Source organism: Aristolochia californica, unplaced genomic scaffold, assembly GCF_029961685.1.
Source record: "Aristolochia californica isolate CCGP_79_NKW_82.1479 unplaced genomic scaffold, dmAriCali1.0.hap1 SCAF_6, whole genome shotgun sequence".
Lineage (NCBI taxonomy): Eukaryota > Viridiplantae > Streptophyta > Magnoliopsida > Piperales > Aristolochiaceae > Aristolochia > Aristolochia californica.
Genome location: NW_027182257.1, coordinates 36,106,138 through 36,130,097, shown reverse-complemented (window position 1 = coordinate 36,130,097; position 23,960 = coordinate 36,106,138). Strand labels below are relative to the sequence as shown.

At 37.7% G+C, this 23,960-nt stretch overlaps 1 protein-coding gene across 2 annotated transcripts; it reads left to right on the top strand.

The window, feature by feature from the left end:
• The first annotated feature begins 4,240 nt into the window (after positions 1-4,240).
• LOC137934195 (IRK-interacting protein-like) lies at positions 4,241-7,027 on the top strand. Of its 2 annotated transcripts, XM_068778464.1 has the most exons (3): positions 4,241-5,425; positions 5,548-5,853; positions 5,952-7,027. In XM_068778464.1, exons 1-3 carry the CDS (start codon positions 4,485-4,487, stop codon positions 5,956-5,958), a joined length of 1,254 nt encoding a protein of 417 aa, XP_068634565.1. In that variant the 5' UTR covers positions 4,241-4,484; the 3' UTR covers positions 5,959-7,027. The 2 variants fall into 2 exon arrangements, with proteins under 2 accessions (XP_068634565.1, XP_068634564.1); XM_068778463.1 differs by having other exon boundaries at positions 5,548-7,027.
• The last annotated feature ends 16,933 nt before the right edge of the window (positions 7,028-23,960 follow it).

The following is a 23,960-nucleotide window of genomic DNA, read 5'->3' as shown; positions in this document are numbered from 1 at the left end:
TAATTATTTTTGTAGAGTAGACATTCACATCAATCTAAAGGTCCAATATTAGCAAAGAATTTTCGTTTGCCCTTTTTAATTGAACTTCATTTCTTTGTTATCTGGATTTGCATACCTATTGCCTATGTCCTGATTGGCTTGTCCAAAATTTTACTTATCTTGAGTCATAGTATTTTGGGAGCGTGGATGCTTACAAAATCTTTATTTGTTGATTGAGATATGAGTGTACTATTTTTCATAAATTAGACTTTGATCTCATACTTAAGCTTAAATACTAAGACTATCACTTGGATATGCACAATTTTATGTAGAGGTTATGTCCAATTTTATGTAAAAATTATGCATAATTTTATATATAGTTTATTTGACATGTATTTTATGTAAAGTTTTAAATGTACGTTGGAGCTTGAACTCGGGTAAAATTATTGGGTTCGAGCTCGATTATAATTTTTGGGTCGAGGGTGGGGTTGACTCAAGCTCGAGTTCAAAATATTTAAATTAAGCCCAAAACATAGGCAGGTTCGAGCTCATCTCGGTTCGATGTTACCCCTATTTCCCACCCCTACTCTCTTCCCCTTTTTTTTCATCCTTAGGTAGTTCAAGAGGGATATTTGTGAACGGAAGCTCTCATTAGCACAAGGTTGTTGTGTGAGGCAAGGCAAAGTGTGTGGTGAAAAGGAGGGCAAACGGGGGAGGAGAGAAGAGGAGGATCATTTTGATAATTTCTTTTGGAGAGGATTTTCTTACCTCTAGTGGCTAAAAACCCCTCTATAAAAATAACTTTATTTTTTAAATGTAGATATATAGAAAGATATATCTTCTTAAGGGTCTGTTTGGAACCCAATGGAAAAGAAAAGAAAAGGAGAATTTGACTATTATTATTCCAAAAAAAGTTAGTGAAAAAATAATTGATCATTATCTTATTTTCACTAACTATTTTTGAGAATAATAATCGTCAAATTCTTCTTTTCTTTTCTTTTCTTTTTTTTTGGGGGGGAGGGGGGGGGGGGGTTCCAAGCAAACCCTAAAAGATGGAAGAAAATGATGTTCCATGAAAATTCAATTAGAATCAGTATTTCATATAAAAAAAAAACTAAGGACATAGTCTCACAACCCTACCAAATCCCAGGAGTAAAAGAAAGAAAGAGAATCCCAATCTCACAACACTGTGATACTCTTAAATTGTCAATTACATATGCCTACAAAAGTGTTCTCAGCACTATCATAGTCATCACTCATTGTTATCTGATAAAATTTTCAAATCAGGGTTGGAAAGAGGTGAAAATATATGCTCATCTCATAAATATTTCATATAACCAGGTCCAACTCCTAGCTAATGAATGTTCAACCATGACTAAACATTCACTAATTAAGAGAAAAAAATAGTTACTTGTCATATTGAGAAAGGTTACCCGCAAAGGCCGTTACTCTTTCTGGTAGAGTTTGTCTTTGTGGGTAGGGATGGCACCAAGCCAAACTGGCCTGCAAACCACTCGAGGTCGGCTTAAAAAAGTTCGTCTCAATTCAGTTTTTACTTGAGTTCAGCTCAAGCTCAAACTTGAAATAAGGCTTGTTAAGTACAATAAGCCAAACTCGAGATTTTCCTTGCTCGGCTTGTTAGCTTGTGAGCTTATTTGATAATATATATATTTTTTACAAAAATATCCTTTACTCTAATTGCTCTCATCAATTCCCTCTTTAGTTAGTTAAAAGTTGCTCTTACTTACCTCGAATTTCAAAGACGATCGATAGTTCAAACCTTTTAGGTCACTCAACATCTAATGTTGTTATTTGTCAATAGAATAAATACTTTTGATTGAGGTATTTGCTCTTTCTTTTAGGTCTATTAAGCCAGTTATTATACATTAGTATGCTCTATTGCAAGCTTGCAGTTCAATGGTAGTAAGTTTATCACAATATTCTCTTTATTTATTTTTGTAATTTTATAATTTTTATAGTTTTAAATTTAGGTTAAAGCTCGAACCCAGTTCGAGTTCAAGCTCAAACTCGGTTAATTTTTTTGTGCTCAAGCTAGATTCCAATTTTAGGCTCGAGGCTAAGCTCGATCTCAAACTCGAGTTTTAAGTATTCAGATCCAGCTAAACTCGAACATATGCAGTTAGTGCTTGGCTCGACTCGATGCCTCCCCTATTTGAGGGTATCATCATCAACCCAGACAGCAAAATGCATTCTACTTCAATTAAAAAGGTAACTGCAGATTAAAACTGTAAACGGGTCAGCCATTCACTACTTGCATGTCATATCAAAATTCAGTGATATGAATGGCTGGAACCTAGTTTATATTTAACTAGTGCTTGGTTGATCACTAAACCCAACCTGCAACCTTTTGTTTAGCTCAACTTGCTCCCAACGTGTCTATGTCTTGTTCAAAGTTTAAACTAAAAGAAAAGCTAAAAGATCTGCAGTATACTCGTAGAAGCTACCTAAGTTATGAAATATTTTAAGGAGGATAACCTACCATGGGATCATGAATGAATAAGATTAATGTGGGACCTCAGAAGGATTAGATTTGAAAGAAAATGAAAAAGAAAGGATCGTAGATGGCAAGTGTAATATCTCTTGTAAATTTTAATTAAATCTTGAAACTTACTTGCACTATGCTTTTCAAGTGTAATATTCTCTCAAGTTAATATCCAACATGCTCTCCTTGTCTGCTCTTCTCTTCTATCTTCCATGTTTTCTCTTTGAAAATCAACATTAAATATAAGTACCCATGAGAGAACAACATGGAAATCTAACAAACTTTAACAAATTCATAGTTTCAAAAATCATAAAAAAAAATACATTTCACTACATGTTCTTATGACTTCTCTTTTCATTATTAATAAAATTTTGGTCAAAAGGAGAGAGACTCCATGCATAACAGTCGAACACTTCAATTGAAGATTTGAAGCATAAAAGAAAAAAGGAGTAGAACACATGCAGAGAAGTTGACCCCTTTAGTTGAAAAAAATGAAAAACTAAAGTAAAAAAGAGTCGACCACTATAAACAATGAGTTATGAATTTAAAAAAGGGTCAACCTTTTTAGTAGTACAACAGAAGATTACAAGCACAAAAATTCAAAGGAGTTGAGCATACTAAAAGGATTCGACCTCTTTATAGTTGGGAAAATGACAAAAGGATTCGAGCAAGAAAAATAAAGAGTTATGAGAATAAAAGGAGTAATCCCATTTGTGAAGGAAGAAGCATAAGAGGCAAAAAAAAAAAATGAGTTAACTCATTTAAAATAGCGAGTTTTGAACTACGAAGGAGTTGACTCCTTATGTAAGTAGATTGGCAACTAAGATTAAAAAAAATAAAAAAGAGTTAATAGGTCTAAACAATGTGTACCACCATGTTAAGTAAAAAAAATGAGATTTAATACAAAATTGGTAACCCTTGATTTGTAAAATAATCAAGACTTATAACTAATTGATAGTTAAAAATTCCTTTGTGGGTCTCGGTTCTTGTGGACTGAGTCGAGTATCCATAGATCAAATCGGGTTTAAAATATTAAGATACAATCCAATTCATTTTAATTTACTGATCAAATTGGCTTGGTCGATTTTTGATTACGACATATATCTACATACTAATTCATATTAGTGCAAATCAATATTTTTTATTCAAATACTAATTCAATCCATTTATTTACACCTGATCCAAGGTGGGTTGGTTGCAATTAACCCAACCCATTTGCACCTGTAATTGTATGTATTAATGACAATTGAAATTTTAGAGCCTATTTAAAAGTTCCTATCGAAATTCCTTATTCTATCCATGAAAAATAACAAAACTACCATTAACATTGTCCTTTCTTTTGTATTTCATATGGACCCAAACGTATTAGGTGGGAGTCAATTAATAAGGCATGGTAATATTGTCACACATTATTCCATTAATATTGATAGTTGACACACGTGAACTCGGCCACCACATGACACTTGGACACCGCAGAAAGGTGGGGCCCTCCTCTTTCTTCCTTCATTAATTCCTTTCACATGTTCGATGCGTGCCTTCCCCTCTCGCCCGCGACGAGTCCAGACCACATTAAAAGCTTGCAGTTGGAGGGTAGCTCTCTGGACCTTAAATGCCATGCTAGTCTTCCTTTATTTTTTGGGTCCCACCTTCCATTGTTAATGACAAAATTACCCTAGGATTATTTTGCTTCATTTGAATCCCGAATGATTTTCATATAAAAGACGGCACGGCGGAAGAAACAGCCCAGCGCCCCGTAGAAGACGACGATGAGAGAGCAAATTTCCACGTATATTATATATATCGGATTTTGGAAATCTCCCAAGGAATGAATCGGTGATTTGTTTTGAAGAAACTATTCTGGCGTCGCCGTCTTCCCTTCGTTCGCCTGTACTTCTCTTGTAAATCTCCGTTGTTGTTGTTGTATGGTTTATGTCTTTATGGTTGGAACTGGAATTGTTGACAGAGCGGAGAGAGGGAAGGAGAAGGAATAGAGGTTGTGAGGATGAGTTCGAGTGTTGAGAGAAGTGCGGTGCCTTCGGAACACCATCCAACGCCGCTTCATGCGTCTGCTCGACGGGCTTCGGATGCATACGGCGATGTCGGTGACGACCGGGTGGTTTCCTGCAACAAGTGCCGCCCTACCGCACGGGAGAAGATTTCGGTCGTGCCTGTTAACGGCAACGGAGGTCAGAAGCGTGTTTCTTCCATTTCGAGCCCGATTTCGAGCGGCCTTTTTAAATCCATCTTCTCGACGTTAACGAGGAAAAGTCCCAAATCCGGCGACTCTTCGTCCTCGGCACCGATGGCAGCCTCCGCGAGGGAGGAGCAATGGAAGCTGGCGGTCGCGGAGCTCTCTCACAAGCTCCTTCAGGCCACGCGCAAGAGAGATGAGGCGGTGCTTGAGGCGTCGGGGTTGAAATACTCAATGGCTGAGCTCGAGAAGAAGCTAAACAAACTTGAAGTCTACTGCGACGATCTCAAATCTGGCCTGGAGGCCTGCAACTCCTCCCCGTACCGAGTACCGTACAATCCTGCAAAGACGAAGGTTTTCGAGAAAAAGGAGCAAGCCATCGAGCCGTTCCTCCTCTCCGTCGCCGAGGGACGAGCCGCCGTGCGGCATTTAAGCCGATCTGTCACACTCCAGCTTCGTCAAACCGGCGGCAAGGTCTTCGAACGAATAACTGCTCTTCTCCAACCTGACGACGTCAAAATTTCCATCTCCAGAAACCCTAGGTGCCTGCTCTTCTACTTGGAAGCCCTTCTCAACCGAGCTTTCTACGAGGATTTCGAGTCCGTAGGGTTTCAGAGAAACGGCTCGACGTCGATCCTCAACCCGATCGAACGCTGTGAAGCGAATTTCTCGTCGTTTGCAGTCCTCAAAGACCTCACCTGGAACGAAGTTTTGAACAAAGGCACCCGGCATTTCAGTGAAACATTTAGCAGGTCCTCCATTCTCATCTAAACATTAGTTCGTCTATGATTCTATATCCAATTATCCATCGTTCCACAATGGTTATTTTCCTGTATCGACTGAAATTTTCGCTTGGATTCAAAAAACGAAACAGATTCTGCGATCGGAAGATGAGCGAGATCGTGGCGATGCTGGGTTTGAGCAGAGCGTGGCCGGAGGCGCTGCTGCAGGCGTTCTTCGTGGCGGCAAAGAGCGTGTGGCTGGTGCACCTGCTGGCTGGCGCGGTGCACCCTAGCTTGCCAATCTTCCGAGTGGAGAAGAGTGCCGAGTTCGACGGCGCGTACATGGAGGACATCGTCGGGGAGAAGGCAAAGAAGTTGAAGCCCACGACGGTGCGAGTCATGGTAGCACCCGGGTTCTACGTCTTCAACAGCGTCGTGAAGTGCAAAGTGCTTTGCAGGTACGACCAACAACCTGATGGCTTATTGTAAAACCGTCACAGACCCAGAAAGAAGAAAGTCCATAACTGTTTCTTGTACATATCTCCTTCCTCTATAGATTCTAAAAACAAAGAGTTGATCGAATTGAAGAAAAAGAAAACAAAAGACAAGGAAGAAACAGCCGACCAAGTTTGAGGTTTTGGGTATGAGAAAAACAATTTCTTCCATTGAAGCAGAAAGTGAAAGTTGCTACAGTGTTTATCTGTCAAATCAATAGTTTAAATGAGTTGGGGATCTTATTTTTGAACACGATGAATATATTTAGTTGATTGTGAGTATGAAATATTTTAATTTCGTCTCTTCATTCTAAAATGTTGATCTCCGTGCCTGAGACACGGAATGAATGGCTTTTGATTTCTTTCTGGAGAAGGTCAGTAGGAAAGACTACCGAGTAGCATCGCTGTTGAGAGAATTTTCGAGTTTCACGCTGCGAAAGGCACTGGACTATGACAAAACTCGTTTGGACACGCGAAGCAGAGAATACTTTTGTCCGATCCTTCTTGAAAATACCTGGTAAACCAGCAAAGGGGCGAAACAAAATCTGCATCCTACCAGCGCCGTACAGCTTTATTTTCATCAAGACATTTTTCCGTATTTCATGCATGATTGCTTCTATCTGAAATTTGAAACGCATTAGAAGGAAACTTTCGTCTTTTGCGGGCAATTACCAGAGCGTGGCCGGGGAGAGGCAGTCCGGCAAGAGGAGAAGGTGACGGACGGTAAAATTCTGGCGTGTGGCTCCAGTTAAGGCGACTGGACTGGGCAGTACAGAGTTCGAAAGCGTTGCCTCAAAGGCCTCACTGACCCGGCTCATCATGGCTCACTTGCAAATCCGTAAATATCTGCTTTTGAAAAGTTCGCTTTTTCTTGCACTTTTCAGGAGGCAAGGCAGCGTTTAAGAATTGGAACCCGAGGTGGGGTGTCCAGCCGGTTGATCCTTTTTTAAAAGACTCGAATGGTTACAAAAGTTCTAGTTAGTATTGAAGGTTGAGTAATGGTGCCAATTCAGCTCTCTGAAGTAAATTTCTTCAGATTATTTCCCTCTCAATTCATCTTCTTCAAGTCCTCCAAAAACTCTCTCATTCATTCACCATCATCTTCCACCCACTCTATTTTCATGGCCACCAACATTCCCAACACAAACCACTACTATATGTAACCTCCATAATGGCTCTCAAATCAGTAAAAATTGTCACCCAAGAACTATATGTTGTGGCAAAGCCAATGGCTTCATATCAATAGTGGAACCAAAGAGATCAACTCGTCGGTTGGCTTAACACAACAATGGTAGAAGAAGCACTCTGCCATGTCAGCCACCTTCAAATTGCACAAGAAGCATAGTGCAAGTGTGAAGCAATCTATGCTAGTCATTCAAAGGTATGAAAAGTGCACATAAGTTAGCTTTTGAAGTTTGTTTTTCAAAAACCCGTTGATCTCTCCATTGCTGAGTACATAATCAAGTTCAAGGGAACTTGTGATACTTTAGCCACAATACAAAACCCTATGTCAGATGAAGATCAAGTCTTCTAGCTTCTATGAGAATTAGACTCTCCATATGAGGTTTTTGTCACTACAATGTTGCAACCACCATTGCCCTTCTACGTGGAGGTTGTTTTCTCCCCAACATACCTTAATTCCAAACTTGTTAATGCTCGATTCTTTGCTTCCCCAATCTATTACTCGGATAATCTATTGCTTTATTTTTCTTATTCTAATCTGATGATTTTGTGTGATACCCATTAATCTCATATTGGCTTGCTCTACTCTCTCTGCTTGTCGTCTCCTCCGAACCAGAGCTCAAAACTGGTCCTTTTGACTATTCCTCTAAAGCAAAGAGAAGGAAAGAAAATCCGAATCAGTGGATATTGCTCCACTTTGTGGCCCATGGATATAGTGGGTAGTCTCGGCCTCCAATTTCTCTTCTGAGCCGTATCCGAGTTGAGTCGAGTTAACTCGACAGAACAAAAACATACCAATGGGTCATCACAATTGACGAAAGCCAACGGTATCATATGCAGAAATTCGGACTCGGGGTTAAAATTGAACAACTTGAATGACGACCGCATGACCAGAAACTCGGCGTCGGCGATGAAATCATCGAAATCTGCAAACACCAATTGTGAAAGCCGACGTTTGCCGGCTCACTTCGACGGAAGAGTTTCTTTAACAATGGACGCATCTTTAACAATGTCATCGTCGATGGACGCGGCCTGGTTGAGTTTTTTGGTGACGAAGACAACAACTAAGTGCACATTCTTATCGCAGTGTGGAGAGACGAAAAAGCTCACTGCTTTCTTTTACAAAATTCCACTTCCCGGTGATTATGCTGTGATCCGAACTATACTCACCGTTGGAATTTTTCTGAAGATATCATATCAGGTAGCTGGACGACGCTAACTGATTTCTGGGTGATCTGGCATTCCTAGATTTTACTGATTGCTCGCTGATTGATCTCCTTCATCACTGCCGTCTCTGAATCCCAGAATCGCACTACTGGCTGACCAATCTGAAGCTTCTATTGTTGGCATCTTCACTCGGGAGTTATTCTCGGTAGAACAAAGGAAGCAACATTTTTATTTCTGGAGTTCCTCTGGTTTTCTCCTTCGTTAGCGCTAATTTATTTCTGAAAGTGCTCAAGATGCTATTGCGTTGTTTGGTTTCTATCTTGGTTCTCGCCGGTTGTCTCCAACGTTGTTGTCTCTCTGCTGGTCTGGCTGTCACCTTGCCGAAACTATCTTGGCCAGCTGCTGAATTGACGGGATTACGTTCTGTCACTGCGTTGTTGGATATCTTCAATCAAATAGTTGCCGATTATACACATTGATTTGGAATAGAGATACGAGTTATTTTATCGTAATTGATTCGATAGTTGACTTGCCGATTGCCGCTTAATTTTCGATCATCGTATCTGGTATGATATCTGTTGTTGATTGATAACAACGTTAATATCGTTGTTCTTCACTGGCAACCAGATCGAGTTCTCACGAAGAGGAGCTTTCCGTCTATCCTCGCTTTGCTGTTGCATAATCTTACCATAATCTTTGTTGTTGCGTAATCTTACCATAATCTCTGCTATTGCAATGTTGTCCATTCCGAGTGTCTGTTCACTAGATTGAGTTTGCCGTTACTGTTGCCAGAGAAGATGACTCTCCTATTAATCGGAGTTATATTACTTTTACTGCTGCTGGCTTGAGAGAATAAGCGTTGCCGAGTTCTATTGGTTTAATCTGCATAAAACCATACTGTATCTACCGGATTAACTTAGAAAGCTGACGACCAGACTAATTCTGTTCTGCTTGGGTTAACCCAGCGAGTCCAGTCAACTCGGTCTTGACTCTGCTCAACTCGGACCATACCAACTCAAACTTGGTGCACTTGCTCTTTGCCTATGTTACACGAGTCCGGGTCCCGAGTTCTATAATGATTTATCCCACGACTCAGCTCAACTCGACTCGACTCAGTCCCATGGCTTCGACTTGATTATTATTTTGAAATTTTTGGCAACTTATTACTCGGTTCCTTATCACGGATAGACTTGTTAAAAGATGGGCCCAAGCCCACATGACCAAGGAAGACCCACTTATCCAAGTGTGTTGGAAGATGGGCCTAAGTCTATAAGACCAAGAAAGTCCCACACATCCAAGACATGTGGAAGATGGGCTCAAGGCCTATAGACCAAGGAGAAGGCCCACATGCCTATACAACGATGGTAAGATGGTATATTGTAGAAGTTAGGATCCCATGAGAAGAACTCTAGGTTAATGTGGAAGAAGAAGGAGAGAAGAGACAGAGAAGGACGTGAGAGGAGAGTTTGGATTAAGGAAATGAGAGAATGCGTCAAGGGTGAAGAGAAGGTGGCAGGATGATTTCTGAAAGAGAGGAGAAAGCTTGAATGCCTTACCTCTTAGCCAAAACTTTTATTTATAGTGTTACAATACCCTTAGGGCTACAACTTAATAGATTAAAAGACATAATCAGACAATGTATTTACATCTTTATACCATCCTTATGGAACTTATCATAAATTACCACTTTGCTACTCTTTTGTCATGTGGGCTTCTAGCCTTGAGTTTATGGGCTTGTGCCCATCTTCGAACACTCCCCTCAAGCTGGAGGAGAAAATATATCATAAATACCCACCTTGCCACATATATAAGATATAATTTTGGATGTAACTAGTTTGGTGAGGATATCAGCTACTTGCTCTTGAGATAAAACATATTTAAGAGAGATTATCCCTGCTTGATACTTTTCCTGTATAAAATGACAATCTACCTCAATATGTTTAATTCTTTCATGAAAGACTGGATTTGATGTAACGTGAATATTTGCTTGATTATCACAATGTAGGCCCATGAAGCCTCCTTTATAAATTCTCAATTCGGTAAGAAGAGTCTTTATCCATAAAAGTTCACTTATAATGTGGGTCATAGCTCGGTATTCTGCTTCAGTACTAGATCTTGCAACCATGTTTTACTTTTTGTTTTTCCTTGTGACCAAGTTCCCCCCCCAATAAGGGTACAATACCCAGACATTGATTTTCTATCATCAGGTGATCCAGTCCAATATGCATCTGAGAAACCTATATTGAAGTGCCCATGTTTTTTATATAGCAATCCTCTTCTTGGAGCACCTTTTAGGTATCGTAGTATTGTCTCCAAAGCTTGCCAATGAGTAATTTGTGGGTTGTGCATGAATTAACTTACCACACTCACAACATATGATATATCTGACCTGGTTACCGTGAGATAGTTCAATTTTCCCACGAGTTTTTGATATTTGCCAGTGTCAACATCTTCTTCAGTCGTAACACACAATTTTTCATTCGCATCCATAGGTGTATCAATTGGTCTACAACCCTTCATTCCTATTTCTTCAAGAAAATCCAAGTGTATTTTCTTTGAGACAATACTATCAATATTTTGACTGAATAACTTCTATACCCAGAAAATATTTGAGCTTACCCAGATCTTTAGTCTTGAACTCTTGACATATCATATTCTTAACTTCTTGTATACTATGAGCATCATTCCCAGTCAAGATAATATCATTAATATACATGACCAATAATATCTTCCCTTTGATAGTATCTTTAACATATACTGAGTGATCAACCGATCACCAATGAAAACCAAATCGTAGAACCGCTTGATTGAATTTATCAAACCAGACCTGAAGGGACCGTTTAAGCCCATATAAAGATGTCTTTAACCGGCATACAGGCTCCCCCTCAACCACATATCCTGGTGGTTGGACCATATAAATTTCTTTGCGTATATCTCCTTTTAAAAATGTATTTTTTACATAAAGATGATATAAAAGCCGTGATGAGTTAGCGGCAATAGATAGGATGATACATATCGAGTTCAATTTTGCAATTGGAGAGAAAGTCTCTTCATAATCTATCCCATAGTACTGAAAAAGTCTCTTCATAATCTATCCCATAGTACTGAAAAAGTCTCTTCATAATCTATCCCATAGCACTAAGTTTTGCAATTGCAATAGATAAGTGTTCAAATTTTTTTTTTTTATGCTACTAGTTCTTGAATTTAGATGATGATTCAAGGATGAATATGTGAATGCTTTCATCTTATTATATTATGAATATGCACGCCCCTCATGTCTAGAAGAAGCTATCAAAACATTTTTATCGGGTTGAAAATTCTGTTTGTCAAGACCAGTCCATACTCAGATTATTGAATTTTTTTTCGTGGGATAAGATTTCCCTGATATAGAAGATTCATATTGAGCCTCTTATGAGTGTTTTTTTTAAAAAATAATAATTTAGCATTAATGCAATATTTACATATACCGAGTTCATTGAAGAAGTGCTACTTGGTGATATTATTTGAAGTTTTGAGGAAGAGCCTATCATGGCTGATGATAATATGAATATCAAAGGTGATATATTGAGAATCATCACCATACCCTTATGTGGGGTATTAAATTTTATGAGTTGGTCCACTTTGGTTTGGAGGTTTCTCATAACCAAAGACCTACTTGGTCACCTCACTACCCGAGGACCACCTGTTGATGAAGAAGATACTTTTTATATGAAATAGCTGAAGAATGATACTTTGGTAATTGGGTGGCTAATAAATAGCATGGAAGACCATGTCTCTAATAATGTTATTCATCTTGACATTGCTAAATAAATTTGGTAGACATGTACTAAATTATATTCATGCCCTGATACACTGCATAGAGCCTATGATATTCTCCAGAGAATGTTGAATACAAAACAAGGAGAAAATATTCATGAGTACTTGGCATGGTTTAGAGGCTTTCTTCAAGAGTGGAAGTTAGCTCAGCCCTCCACCATTGATATTTTCATCCAAGATAAACAAAAGGAGGTATTATTTGTCTTGCAAATGTTAAACCTCATCTTGAGATTTCCAAGAGTCAACTATTAAGTGCTTATGCTATCCCAAAGTTTGATGATGTGTGTGCAACATTACTTTGTATTCCATACACTTCTTCCTCCACTACTGATGTTTCATCCGCTATGTATTCTGATCATAGAGGATCATCCTCTGACCACGGCCAAGGCCGAGGAAGAGGTTATAGAGGGGGCAGAGGAAGAGGTGGAAGGAATAATGCTGGCAGAACAGATGATATTAAATGTACTCATTGCAAATTTCCTGGCCATACTATAGATCAACGTCGTTACAGGGCATGCACTTACTGTGATAAATATGGCCACTATAAAGATATATGCTATAAGGTTAATGACAAGTCAGAATCGACAAGGGCTAATCAAGCCCTTATTATTGATACACAAGAAGACCATCCCACTGCACATAAGACTATTACTGATGAAGAATATGAACTATTTCAAAAAATGAATATTATGCTAGGGTCTTCTCCTAGTCCCTCTGCCACTACTGCTGCCACTACTGCTTCAGGTATGCTATCCGCCCCATCTTCATCCTAGATAATTGATTCAGGAGCCTCCGAGCATTTCAAAGGTAACAAAACTTTATTACATTCTTTATCTCCAAGTCTTTCACAAGTTTGTTACCGTAGCTGATGGTTCTCAAACCAAAGTCCAAGGAAAAGGTTCCACTTCTGTCACCCCATCACTTCTGCTCATTGATATTCTTTTTGTTCCTTCTTTTCCTTTAAACTTACTCTCTGTGAGTCAGCTTACAAAATATTTTAATTGCTCAGTTACCTTCTCACCTACTTCATGTGTTTTTCAGGATCTTATAACGAAGCAGGTGATTGGTGGAGGCCATGAAGAAGGGGGGCTCTACTACTTGGACGTGCCAAAGATAAATATGGTGTCTACTACTGAGAATGAGACACGATTATGGCACAATCGGTTGGGACATCCTTTAATACAATCTCTTCATCATATGTTTCCTTCTATTAAGCTAAGGTCAGAATTCAATTGTGAGGTGTGTCAGTTAAGTAAACATCAAAGGAGTACATACTTTCCTTGTCTAGAAGTCAAAAGTAACATTCCTTTTTCATTGATTCATACTGATGTTTGGGGGCTTTTGAGTGTTTCTAATATTTTTCAAGCTAAATATTTTATCACCTTTATTGATGACTTCACTCGCACAACTTGGTTATTTATTTTTAAGGAGTGTTCTGAGATACCATCTATTTTTAAATCTTTTTATGCGATGGTACTCACACAATTTGGTCAAAAGATAAAAATCCTCCAGTCTGATAATGCCAAAGAGTATTTCAAAAGACCTTGACTCATTTATTCAAGAGAATGGCATTATCCATCAAACATCATGTGTCTACACTCCTAAAAAAAACGGTGTAGCCGAATAGAAAAAATCGTCTACTGTTCTTGGGAACAAATCCCCCTACTCTAAACTATTACCACATGATGATACATTTGAATTACCATTGAAAGTCTTTGGTTGTCAATGTTTTGTTCATAATACATTGCCTAGACATAGCAAACTTGACCCTAAATCTATCAAATGTATTTTTTTTGGATACTCTTGCACATAAAAGGGTTATGTTTTCTATAGTCCTCCTTTGCAACGTTTATTTGTGTCCAGGGATGTAACATTCTTTGAAGACTCCTCTTATTATTCTGATAGCGCTCCACCTGGTATGTCATTCGTACCAAGTTCTCCTCGACTTGTTGTACCTCGTGATACAACAATTGTTTAGCCCCCAGAGATAGTGGCCGATACCACACCTGCCGAGTTGTCGGATCCACCAGAGGTAAGTCCTTCATCTCCAGTCATTTTTGGTCCTCAATTTGATACTCATCCTATTTCTATAAGAAAAGAACCTCGATCATGCACTCAACCTTCTACTTCTCTTCCTATCTCCAATTTTGTGTCTCATCATCGCCTCTCACTATTATGTTGTCAGTTTCTTTCTTTTATTTCCTCCATATCTGTTCCACAGTCATATCAGGAGGCTCTACAACATCCAGGGTGGAAGGCAGCAATGGATGAAGAAATGAAGATACTCAATGATAACCACACATGGTCTCTGGTTCCTCTGCCTAGAGATAAAAACCAATTGGTTGCAAGTGGGTTTATACCGTCAAACATAATCCGGATGGGACTATTGCACGACTGAAGGCACGTCTGGTTGAAAAAGGTTACACTCAATGCTATGTCATTGATTATGATGAGACATTTTCTCCAGTGGCAAAAAATGACCTCGGTACGTATATTATTATCCTTGGCTGCTAATTTTTCATGGCCAATATATCAACTGGATGTTAAAAATGCATTTCTTAATGGTGATATCAAAGAAGAGATTTATATGCAACAACCACCTGGATATGTGGTTGAGGGGAAGCCCGTATGTCACCTTAAAAAATCTCTATATGGACTAAAGCAGTCCCCACGAGCATGGTTTGAGAAATTTAGTCAAGCCATCATACGGGCATGTTTTTATAGATGCTCTACCAATCATTCAGTATTTGTTGAGAACACAGCACGAGGTAAGGCGATTCTAGCCATTTACGTTGATGATATTATTTTAACTGGGAGTGATTCTGAGGGCATTCAGAAAATAAAAGAAAGAATATGTGCCGAATTTGAGATGAAGGATTTTGGATTACTGAAATATTTTTGGGTATTGAGGTCTTACAATCCAGACATGGGATTGTGCTATCCCAAAGAAAATATGCCCTTGATCTACTAGAAGAAACATGTATGATGGGATGCAAACCGGTAGACACTCCTATGGATGTAAATACAAAATTATGTGGAGGCACTGGAGAAGATATCGATATTGGAAAATATCAAAGGTTAGTGGGATGACTCATTTACCTATGTGTAACAAGGCCAAACATTTCATATGCAGTAAGTGTGGTAAGTCAGTACATGCACAAGCCACAACTTAGCCATTGGTAAGCACTTGAGAGGATACTACGTTATTTGAAAGTGGCTCCTGGAAGGGCGCTCCTCTATAAAAAACATGGTCACTTCAACATTGAGGGATTCGTGGATGCAGACTAGGCTAGATCCCTAGATGATAGAAAATCTACATTTGGTTTTTGCACGATGGTTGGAGGAAATCTGGTTACATGGAAAAACAAAAAATATAATATAGTAGCAAAAGCAGAATACAGAGCCATGGCACACACTGTAAGTGAACTCTTATGGATAAGGTCTCTTCTCACTGAATTGGGATTTTATACAGAAGATCCAATGGATCTATATTGTGATAATCAATCAACAATACATATTGCATCACATCCAGTCTTCTATGAGAGGACAAAGCTCATTGAGGTAGATTGCCACTTTATACGAGAAAAATTCCAAGTTGGTCTCTTATCCCTGAAGCACATCTCATCACAGAATCAAGTTGCAGACATCCTCACCAAACCAGTCACTCACAAGATTATGTCTACCATATGCAGCAAGTTGGGCGTGTATGATGTCTTCTCACCCCCAGCTTGAGGGGGAGTGTTACAATGTGGGACCCACCATAAGGACGTAGGTCATCAAGAAGAGTCCTAGAGGACTTGGGACACCAAGAAGAGTCCTTTCCCAAAGCAAGCACCAGTTAAGGAAGCAAGAAGCACAAGCTGAACTGATTTAGAAGACTTGAAGATCAAGTGGGACACACAAAGATCTCACGACCTGGAACTCTTATCAAGGTGCGCTGGGAGATCATGAGGGGCCCACAAGGATAAGGCTACGAGTTGGCTTATCCCTTCCCCTCATGTGAATCATTAAGGACTCCTTGTTCTACTCAAGTTAGTCTTCTAGTTGTTTAGTTTAAATAGACTTACTTATATTGAAAAATTAGAGTTAGAATGTAATTAGGATTGAATGATAAGTTGTATAAGGACTCTACCTCCTCCTCTACTATAAATAGAGGTCTTTTAAGTCAAAATTAATCAAGTCACACATTCAATCCCGAGTTGGTTATCTCTCTCCCTCTCCTTGCTTGGCGCATCTTACTCTTTCCCTTTTATTTTTTTTCTTCTCTACCCGAGAGCTTTTCTCCTCTTTTCTCTTTTTTTCTTTCTTCTTTATCTTTTTCGTGATAATGGAAAAGGGATCCAAAATTCAAAAGAAGAAAAAATAGAGGAAAACAACTTTAATAGGAAGGTGGCGACTATGCAACACTTATAATTTTGAAGTGAGTTTTTTAAAAAAAAAATTGGGGGACACTATAACAATAGAACTCAATAAACTTGACCATGTATAACTTTTTTGGGGTGACAAAATTTTTTTGGAGTTAACTATGCGGAAGACACTTAACCAAGTAACAAAAACACAAAACTGGAAAACAACATTGAGGCAAGATATTGCATACCTTGAATGAGTACATCATGGAGTGATTAAGTCTGAACAAAAATTTCTAATTAGAAGAGAAATTTGGATTCTAGGAGAAAAAGAAACTCAATCCACGTCAATGCTTGGAGAGATTATAGGAGAGAAAATAGGAAAAAAAGAGAGATTTTTGGTAAAATTGAGTTTTGGTACTTTTGATATTGATATCCCAAATAATATAAATAAAAATCACAAAACGTTTATTGATAAAGAAACTAGACCCAAAGAGATTTAAATTGGTACCTAATTTGACATAAAAATCTTCTTTATTAAATCTTTTATGACCTCTTGATTTGCTTTATTTTGTAGCATGACCCTTGTCGTCTCCAATGCTAATATCTCTTTAAATATAAATCAAATTGACATGAAATTTTTTCTTTAAAAAACTAGAATGTGATACCTTTCATCCAAGTATAATAGTTTTAATAAAATACACTTTTTTTGAGAGAAATTATCTGATAGATTTTGAACTCTATAATTTTGCTGAACTGAATACTCTTTCTTCTTTGGCCAGCATGACCATTGACCCTTGCGAAATTGATAAACTCAGATTTAAATTTTTTTTGTTAAGGTAACAAATATTCTTATAGATATTTCTTTTGATGTATAAATCTCCATATAAAGTCTTGTTTTGATGAATTAAACGACTCGAAGAATGAAACTTTTTGCTACTGCTCTAACCTCCCTTATAGTATCACCTTTGCTGCTTCAAATACTGATTTTCTTCATACGAAACTTTGATTGACAAACTTCTATATTATTTTGAAAGTAGGCTCTATGATCTTTCCATCAATAAATAATTTAAAATATGAAAAGTTCAGTATGGAGGTGTGAACGCCAATAAACCAACGATTATTGGGACATAAAAGAAAGAAAAAATATAGAATATGAACCTAAAATACTAGAGATGATTGAATTAGTTTGTGTCTTTTGTTCCTTCATCTTCAATTTTATTTTCGCTTAAAAATCTTTCATGGTATCAGAGCCGAAGGTCTGATTCTAGCTATTTTTTGTTTCACATTGATTTTTTGCATAATTTTTGTGATATATTTTTTCCATTATTTTTCATTCAAATAGATTTATTCATTAGATAAATCACTTTACTACGAACATTTTTCCTCTTGTTTCATCAAAATCCATTGATAAATAAATTATAATTTCTTATTTTTCACCAACAGGTACCGTGTTTTTGAATTACTTTTTTCATTGCAATATTATGATTTTCTATTTAAATTGAAGCATTATTTTGAAAGGGGACTCAAATATGAGTATTTCACCTTTTTTTTTTTTTGTCAAATCCATCAATAAATGGTGTTAAAATTGAAAGTTTTTTAGTTCTAGTTCATTTTACGTCGAGAGGAAGATGATGAGCCAGCTTGGTTCGCCCTAATATGCCCCTACTGGCTTGTGGTTAGTGTGCAAAATCCAGAAGCCTAAGCATAAGTCATCCTTATCCTCTTAGGGTGCAAAACCCAGAAAACTAAGCATAAGTCATCTTCATTCTCCCTTGTAGCTTTTTCATGGGGATAATTAGTCTATTGCACAAGGGCATCATTTGCTTGCTTCTATGTCAAACTTATTGCTTCTGAAGTATAGTGAGAGGTTGAAGAGGATAGGAGAGGTACCTAAGGTTGGGGGAAGGGATTCTGCATGAGCAGTATTATAGACACAACCCTTTACTTGAGAAATGGAAAATGGGTTGAATGAGAGAATAAGGTAGTATCTCTCACTTGATTGCAACTTTCCTTTTCATTTTTGCAACACATGGAAAGGCCAAAAAACCGCGGAGATCTTCAGATTGTGCAGGTTGCAATAGTGCTGGATAACAGATTATCCAAGTTACTAGCCTAAAATTCTTATTCAAAATGCTTTCAATTATATGATAGCAACATGTTTGCTTGTGCTCTCACAAACGTTGTGCTAAAAAAAAATTTAGAGCTTCATCACAAACAAGCAATTTTAATTCCAAATCATCAACATGAGTTGTGCTTAGAACATAAGAAGGCAGAGAAGGTGGAGGTCTTACATAAGGCACCTGAAAGGGTGATGTTGTCATGTTATATGTAAATTTTGCCCATTTCTTTGGCCTGTTACTTACAAAACACACCACTAATAACATTCTAAACATCAGTTTAAAAACTTCTTTTGGTTGTTAGTCTAAAGTTGATAAGCGGTACTCATGTTAATAGTGGTGGCTTTCTTCAAAGCACAGAAACGTCTCGTACTTGTTGAGGTAGTCCACGCCCACTTCTATGTCCATTTGTCATTGAGAGGGTGGCAGTGTAAATTTGGGTCCAAGGCCCATCCCAAAATGAGAAGAAAACTTAGGATTCTTTTTTTAATTAATAAACTCAAGATCTTCGTACTCACTAATCCATCTGGGACTATTCCTTAACACTCCCCCTCATGAGTAGACCCTTTTTTTGGCTTTAAATGTGGAATGAATACCTACTCTGATACCATGCAAGTTGGGGTATGAGGCCCATCTCAAAATGACTAGCCAACTTAGAATACGTCTTTCCCAATTAATAAACTTCTTTTTACTCACTAATCTATTTGGGACTATTCCTTTAGGAAGTCCCTTAATGAAGTCCATGAAAATATCTTAGACAAACATACTGGGGAAAGGGAAGGGCTGTTGCAGTAATCCATCCAACATGATTCTCTTATACATGCACAAAATCCTTGATGACCAGGTGACGGAGAGCGATGAAACTTAGCAAGAATCTTCTATAGTAGTAAGGGATCCTATGGAATGACCGATCTACCCTTCTGTAGGAGATGAGAATCATTCATAGAATATTGAGTAGGAGGTGGAAGACCCTCATGTAATTGTTGTATAAGGTGCTGAATAGTTTGATCAGAGTTGCACTTGGTCTAACGTTTCCTTTTCTAATCTAAGAAGCAAAAGATAAAAATATAATCCTCAAATGCTAGAAACGAGTATATCTGGGAGTCAAGTTCTTTAAGACAACCTTTGAATTGCCTTCTATCTTCTCTCCTTCATTTTAGGTTGACATGTAGAGTTTTTTTCTTGAGGAACTCAAAGAAGAACCTATCATTTTCTGAAACAACTCATATTCTTCATCAGTAAAATTTTTCTTTTTAGTCGATTTGGTGGGCTGAACCTCCTTTGTATCACCTACTAAGGCTTGATTAACCTTTGTTAAGTCTAAGTTGCCATTGGCATGATAACATATTTCTCTATAGTCATCATTTTTTCCACAGTAACTACCTTCCTTGTAATAGCATGTATCTATAGTTTGGCCATATCTCCCACAGTGTGCATTCTTTCCATAATTTTTCCATGTTGTTGATTAGCCAACTAATCACAGTGTTATCATTTTTTAACCATTTGTTGTAAAAAAATGTCTTCTTCATCAATAGGTGGTCTACGATTGGTGAGATGACCAAGTAGGTCATTTGTTATAAGAAACCTCCGAACCGATGTGGACCAACTCATAAAATTTGATACCCTTTGTAAGGGTATAGTGGTAATTTTGAGTATATCACCTTTGCTACTCATATTTTCTTCAGCCATAATAGGCCCTTCAACGAAAAAAAATCTCCAATAAATTCTAATAAAAAAATCCAATTAGTATTCTTCAAACAACTTGGTGCATGGAGAAATTTAGCATTAACGCTTAATAATCATTATTCTGAATAAATAACCACTCATAATAGACTCAATATCAATATTCTATATTAGGGGTCTCTTGTTCCAATGATTTTTTTTCCAACAATCTGATCATGGACTAGTCTTGTTTAATAGAAATTCCAAACCTACAAAACTTCTTTGATAACTTTTTCTAGATCGAGAGGCATTCATATCCACAATCTCATAAGATGAAAAACATTCATATGCTCATCTTTAAATCATCTTCTAAATTTGGAAACTAGTAACATGAAGAAAAAAATAATGAATGAAATTATCTCACGCTTTTTGATCTTCCTTCACCAGGAGCCTTCTATGAGTGGTGTTGATCATATCTTCTTAGAGCGTTCCTTTTGACATGGGGATCCTAAATTTAATGTTTTGATACCATGTTATATTTATGACCTTTTTTATAATATTCCGAGCAAGGGAAGAGAGAAAGAAAAAGAAAAAAATGGGAAGAAGGCTCTTGGGTAGAGAGAAGAGGAGAAGAGAAACAAGGTGTGCATCAAGCAAAGAGAAAGAGATTCACTCAAGAAAAAATTATAGAACTTAATTAATTCTGAGTTACAACACCTCTATTTATAGTAGAGGAATTGATAAAGTCCTTATACAATTAAACTTTAAGTCTCCTAATTACATTCCAACTCTAACTCTCTAAGATAAGCCCCTATCATGAAAAGATAACACAATCTACTAGAGGTCTAATATAACTTGAACTCTAACTCTTCTTTAATCACGCGGACATAAGAGAGGAGGTTGGCTCGTGGTCTTGTCTTTGTGGGTCCCACATGATCTTCCAGCTCATGTTGATAAGGTTACCAACTTGTGGTATCTTTGTGGGTCCCACTTGATCTTCAAATCTTCTAACTTATTCCAGCTCATGCTTCTTAACTCCTAACTTGTGCCAGCGTGGGTGAGGACTCTCCTTAGCATCCCACATCCTCATGGTGGGTTCCACTAGCTCGTGCAACCATGGTGTGTCGCACATTGTAACATGCAAGAGAGGTGCTTACAATGCATGTTGCTCTTCTTTGGACCATAAATGATTTTGTAGCTTACGATTCACTTTTTGGTTGGAGTACCAAAGGAAAATTAGCATCATGCATATTAAAAAATAGGTGAAGTAGTGTGCACAATTTTGGACTTAAGTTGTAAACAAAAGACTTTGTGAAGGCTAGACTTGACTTGGAAGATATGAAAATAAAAAAAGGAAGTATATTTGAGAAGAAACATATTCAATTTATATGCCCCTACATCGTATAAAATGTCTCAGTAGGAGAAAAATAATTTTGAGCCTAGATTGGTAACACGAAGTTTCTAAATAGAGTTACTTAAAATATATCATGCTTTTTCGATATATATCCCCCATAAGTATTGAACCTATAGAGTCACAATTGTTACATAATGATGCAATGTTTGCATCCTATGGGTTTATGTGGTTATCTATAAAAACAATGTAAACTCTAATTTTTTAGTTGGGATTATTCATTTGAAGGAGAAATTGTTGTTAAGTTCTGGAGCCTAATTAACGCCTTACGCTGAGTTGATACGCTGTTTCATTAAGGGTAGTTTGGGAATTTCATACTTGTATTACGATTGCCCTAGTTTTCTCTTTATATTTATGGGCGCCATTGTTAGGGTAATTTTCATCGAGAAGTATCATTAGTTGTAGCTGAGAGAGGTTAGAGAAAAACACTTGAGTGTATGCAATTTATCTTGTAAACTATTTCATTTTCATAGTGAATTACTGTAGTGGGGAAAGACAGGACGTAGACTCACCTTGAGGCAAACCTGTATAAATCTTTTGTTTATTCGTGCTTATTTTTCCTTCTTCAACGATTATTATTATTCTCGCTAGTTTTGAATTATGGTATATAATTCCTAACAAGTGGTATTAGAGCTTTGGTTTGTGATTGAGAGCAATCACTAGCGGAGAAGGATCAAGACTTGGAATTAACAAGTTTGTTGGTATGGATTTTAATTTTTAGAGGATGTAGATCAAAGATATTTGTACAGTAAAAGGCTGCACTCGCAACTTCTGGATATGAAACCAGAAGGTATGAAAAATGATGAGTGGAATCTCCTTGACAGATAGGTGTTGGGAGTAGTCTGGTTAACACTGTTAAAGAAAGTCCCACATAATGTGGCGTCATAGAAAACCATAGTGGAATGATGAAGATTCTATCTGATATGTATGAGAATCCTTCTGCAAATAAAAAGGTCCATCTCATGAAAAATAGTTCAATTTAAGGATGACAAAAAAATACATCAATGGCAACACATCTGAATGAGTTTAGCACGATTGTCAATCAATTGACCACCGTTCAGATTAAATTTGATGATGAGGTTCATGCCTTAATTCGTTTGGCATCTCTGCCAAATTGTTGGAAACCTATGAGGGTTGCGGTCAACAATTTTGTAGGCAATGGGAAGTTGATCTTTAATGATGTCCGGGATACCATTCTTGCTAAGAAAGTTTGTAGAAAGGACTCGGGAGAATCGTCAACATCTAATTCTGCCCTAAATGTCTATACTAGGGGTAGGAACTTGGAGAAGTATTCCAACAAGGGCAACAATAGATGGAAGTCAACTAATGGAAGAAGTAAGTCCAACTTTAGAAGGAATGTTGAAAGCTGGAATTGTGGCAAGTCTGGTTAAATAAAGCAGAACTGTAGAGCACTGAAGAAGGATGACAAGAAAAATGATGCTACAAATGCGGTGACTGAAGTAGTACAAGATGTTTTACTCTTGTCAGTTGATAACCCTATTGACTCTTGGGTGTTAAATTCAGAAGCTTCATTTCACACCACTGGGCACTGCGAGATCATGGAGAATTATGTTGTTGGAGATCACGGGAAGGTGTATCTTGCTGATGAGAACCTTTAGATATTGTCAGTAGATGTCAGAAGGGCCAGTGTGGAAAATTCACAAGGTGAGACATGTGCCAAAACTGATGCATATTCTGATCTCAGAAGGGCAACTTGATGATGAAGGTCATAATGTGACTTTTAATGGTGATGCCTGGAAAGTCACTAAGGGAGCCATGGTTGTTGCACTAGGAGTTAAAACTGGAACTCTTTACATCACTTCCAGTTGCAGAGACATGGTCTCAGTTGCTGATGTTGTTACTTATTATGAATTGTGGCATTACAGGCTCAGTCACATTAGTGAGAAGGAAATGAAAGTGCTTCAGTCCAAAGGGAATTTACTAGGGTTAAAATATGTAAACAACAGTTTCTGTGAAGGCTGTATTTTTGGCAAGCAGAAAAGGGTTTGCTTTTCTAAGGTTGGAAAGGAGCAAAAGACAAAAAAATTGGAGTTGGTTCATACAGATGTCTGGGAGGAACATTCACATATTAACTCCCTTGGTGGTTCTAATTACTATGTGATATTTATTTATGATACAACCAGAAAGGTATAGGTTTATTTTCTGGAAAAGAAATCTGATGTTTTTGATACGTTCAAGAGATGGAAAACAATAATTGAGAAAGAGACAAATTTGAAGGTGAAGTGCTTGCAATCAGATAATGGGGGAGAATAAATAGAAGATGATTTCAAGAGGTACTGTGTTGATAATGGAATCAAGATGAAGAAGACCATTCCTGGAAAATCTCAACACAATAGTGTACCTGAG

Bases quoted from the DNA above. Each gene is read 5' to 3' on its own strand.
- LOC137934195 (XM_068778463.1), top strand. From the start codon at position 4,485: ATGAGTTCGAGTGTTGAGAGAAGTGCGGTGCCTTCGGAACACCATCCA. The intron at 5,426-5,547 runs GTCCTCCATTCT...AAAACGAAACAG, and splicing joins TTCAGTGAAACATTTAGCAG to ATTCTGCGATCGGAAGATGA.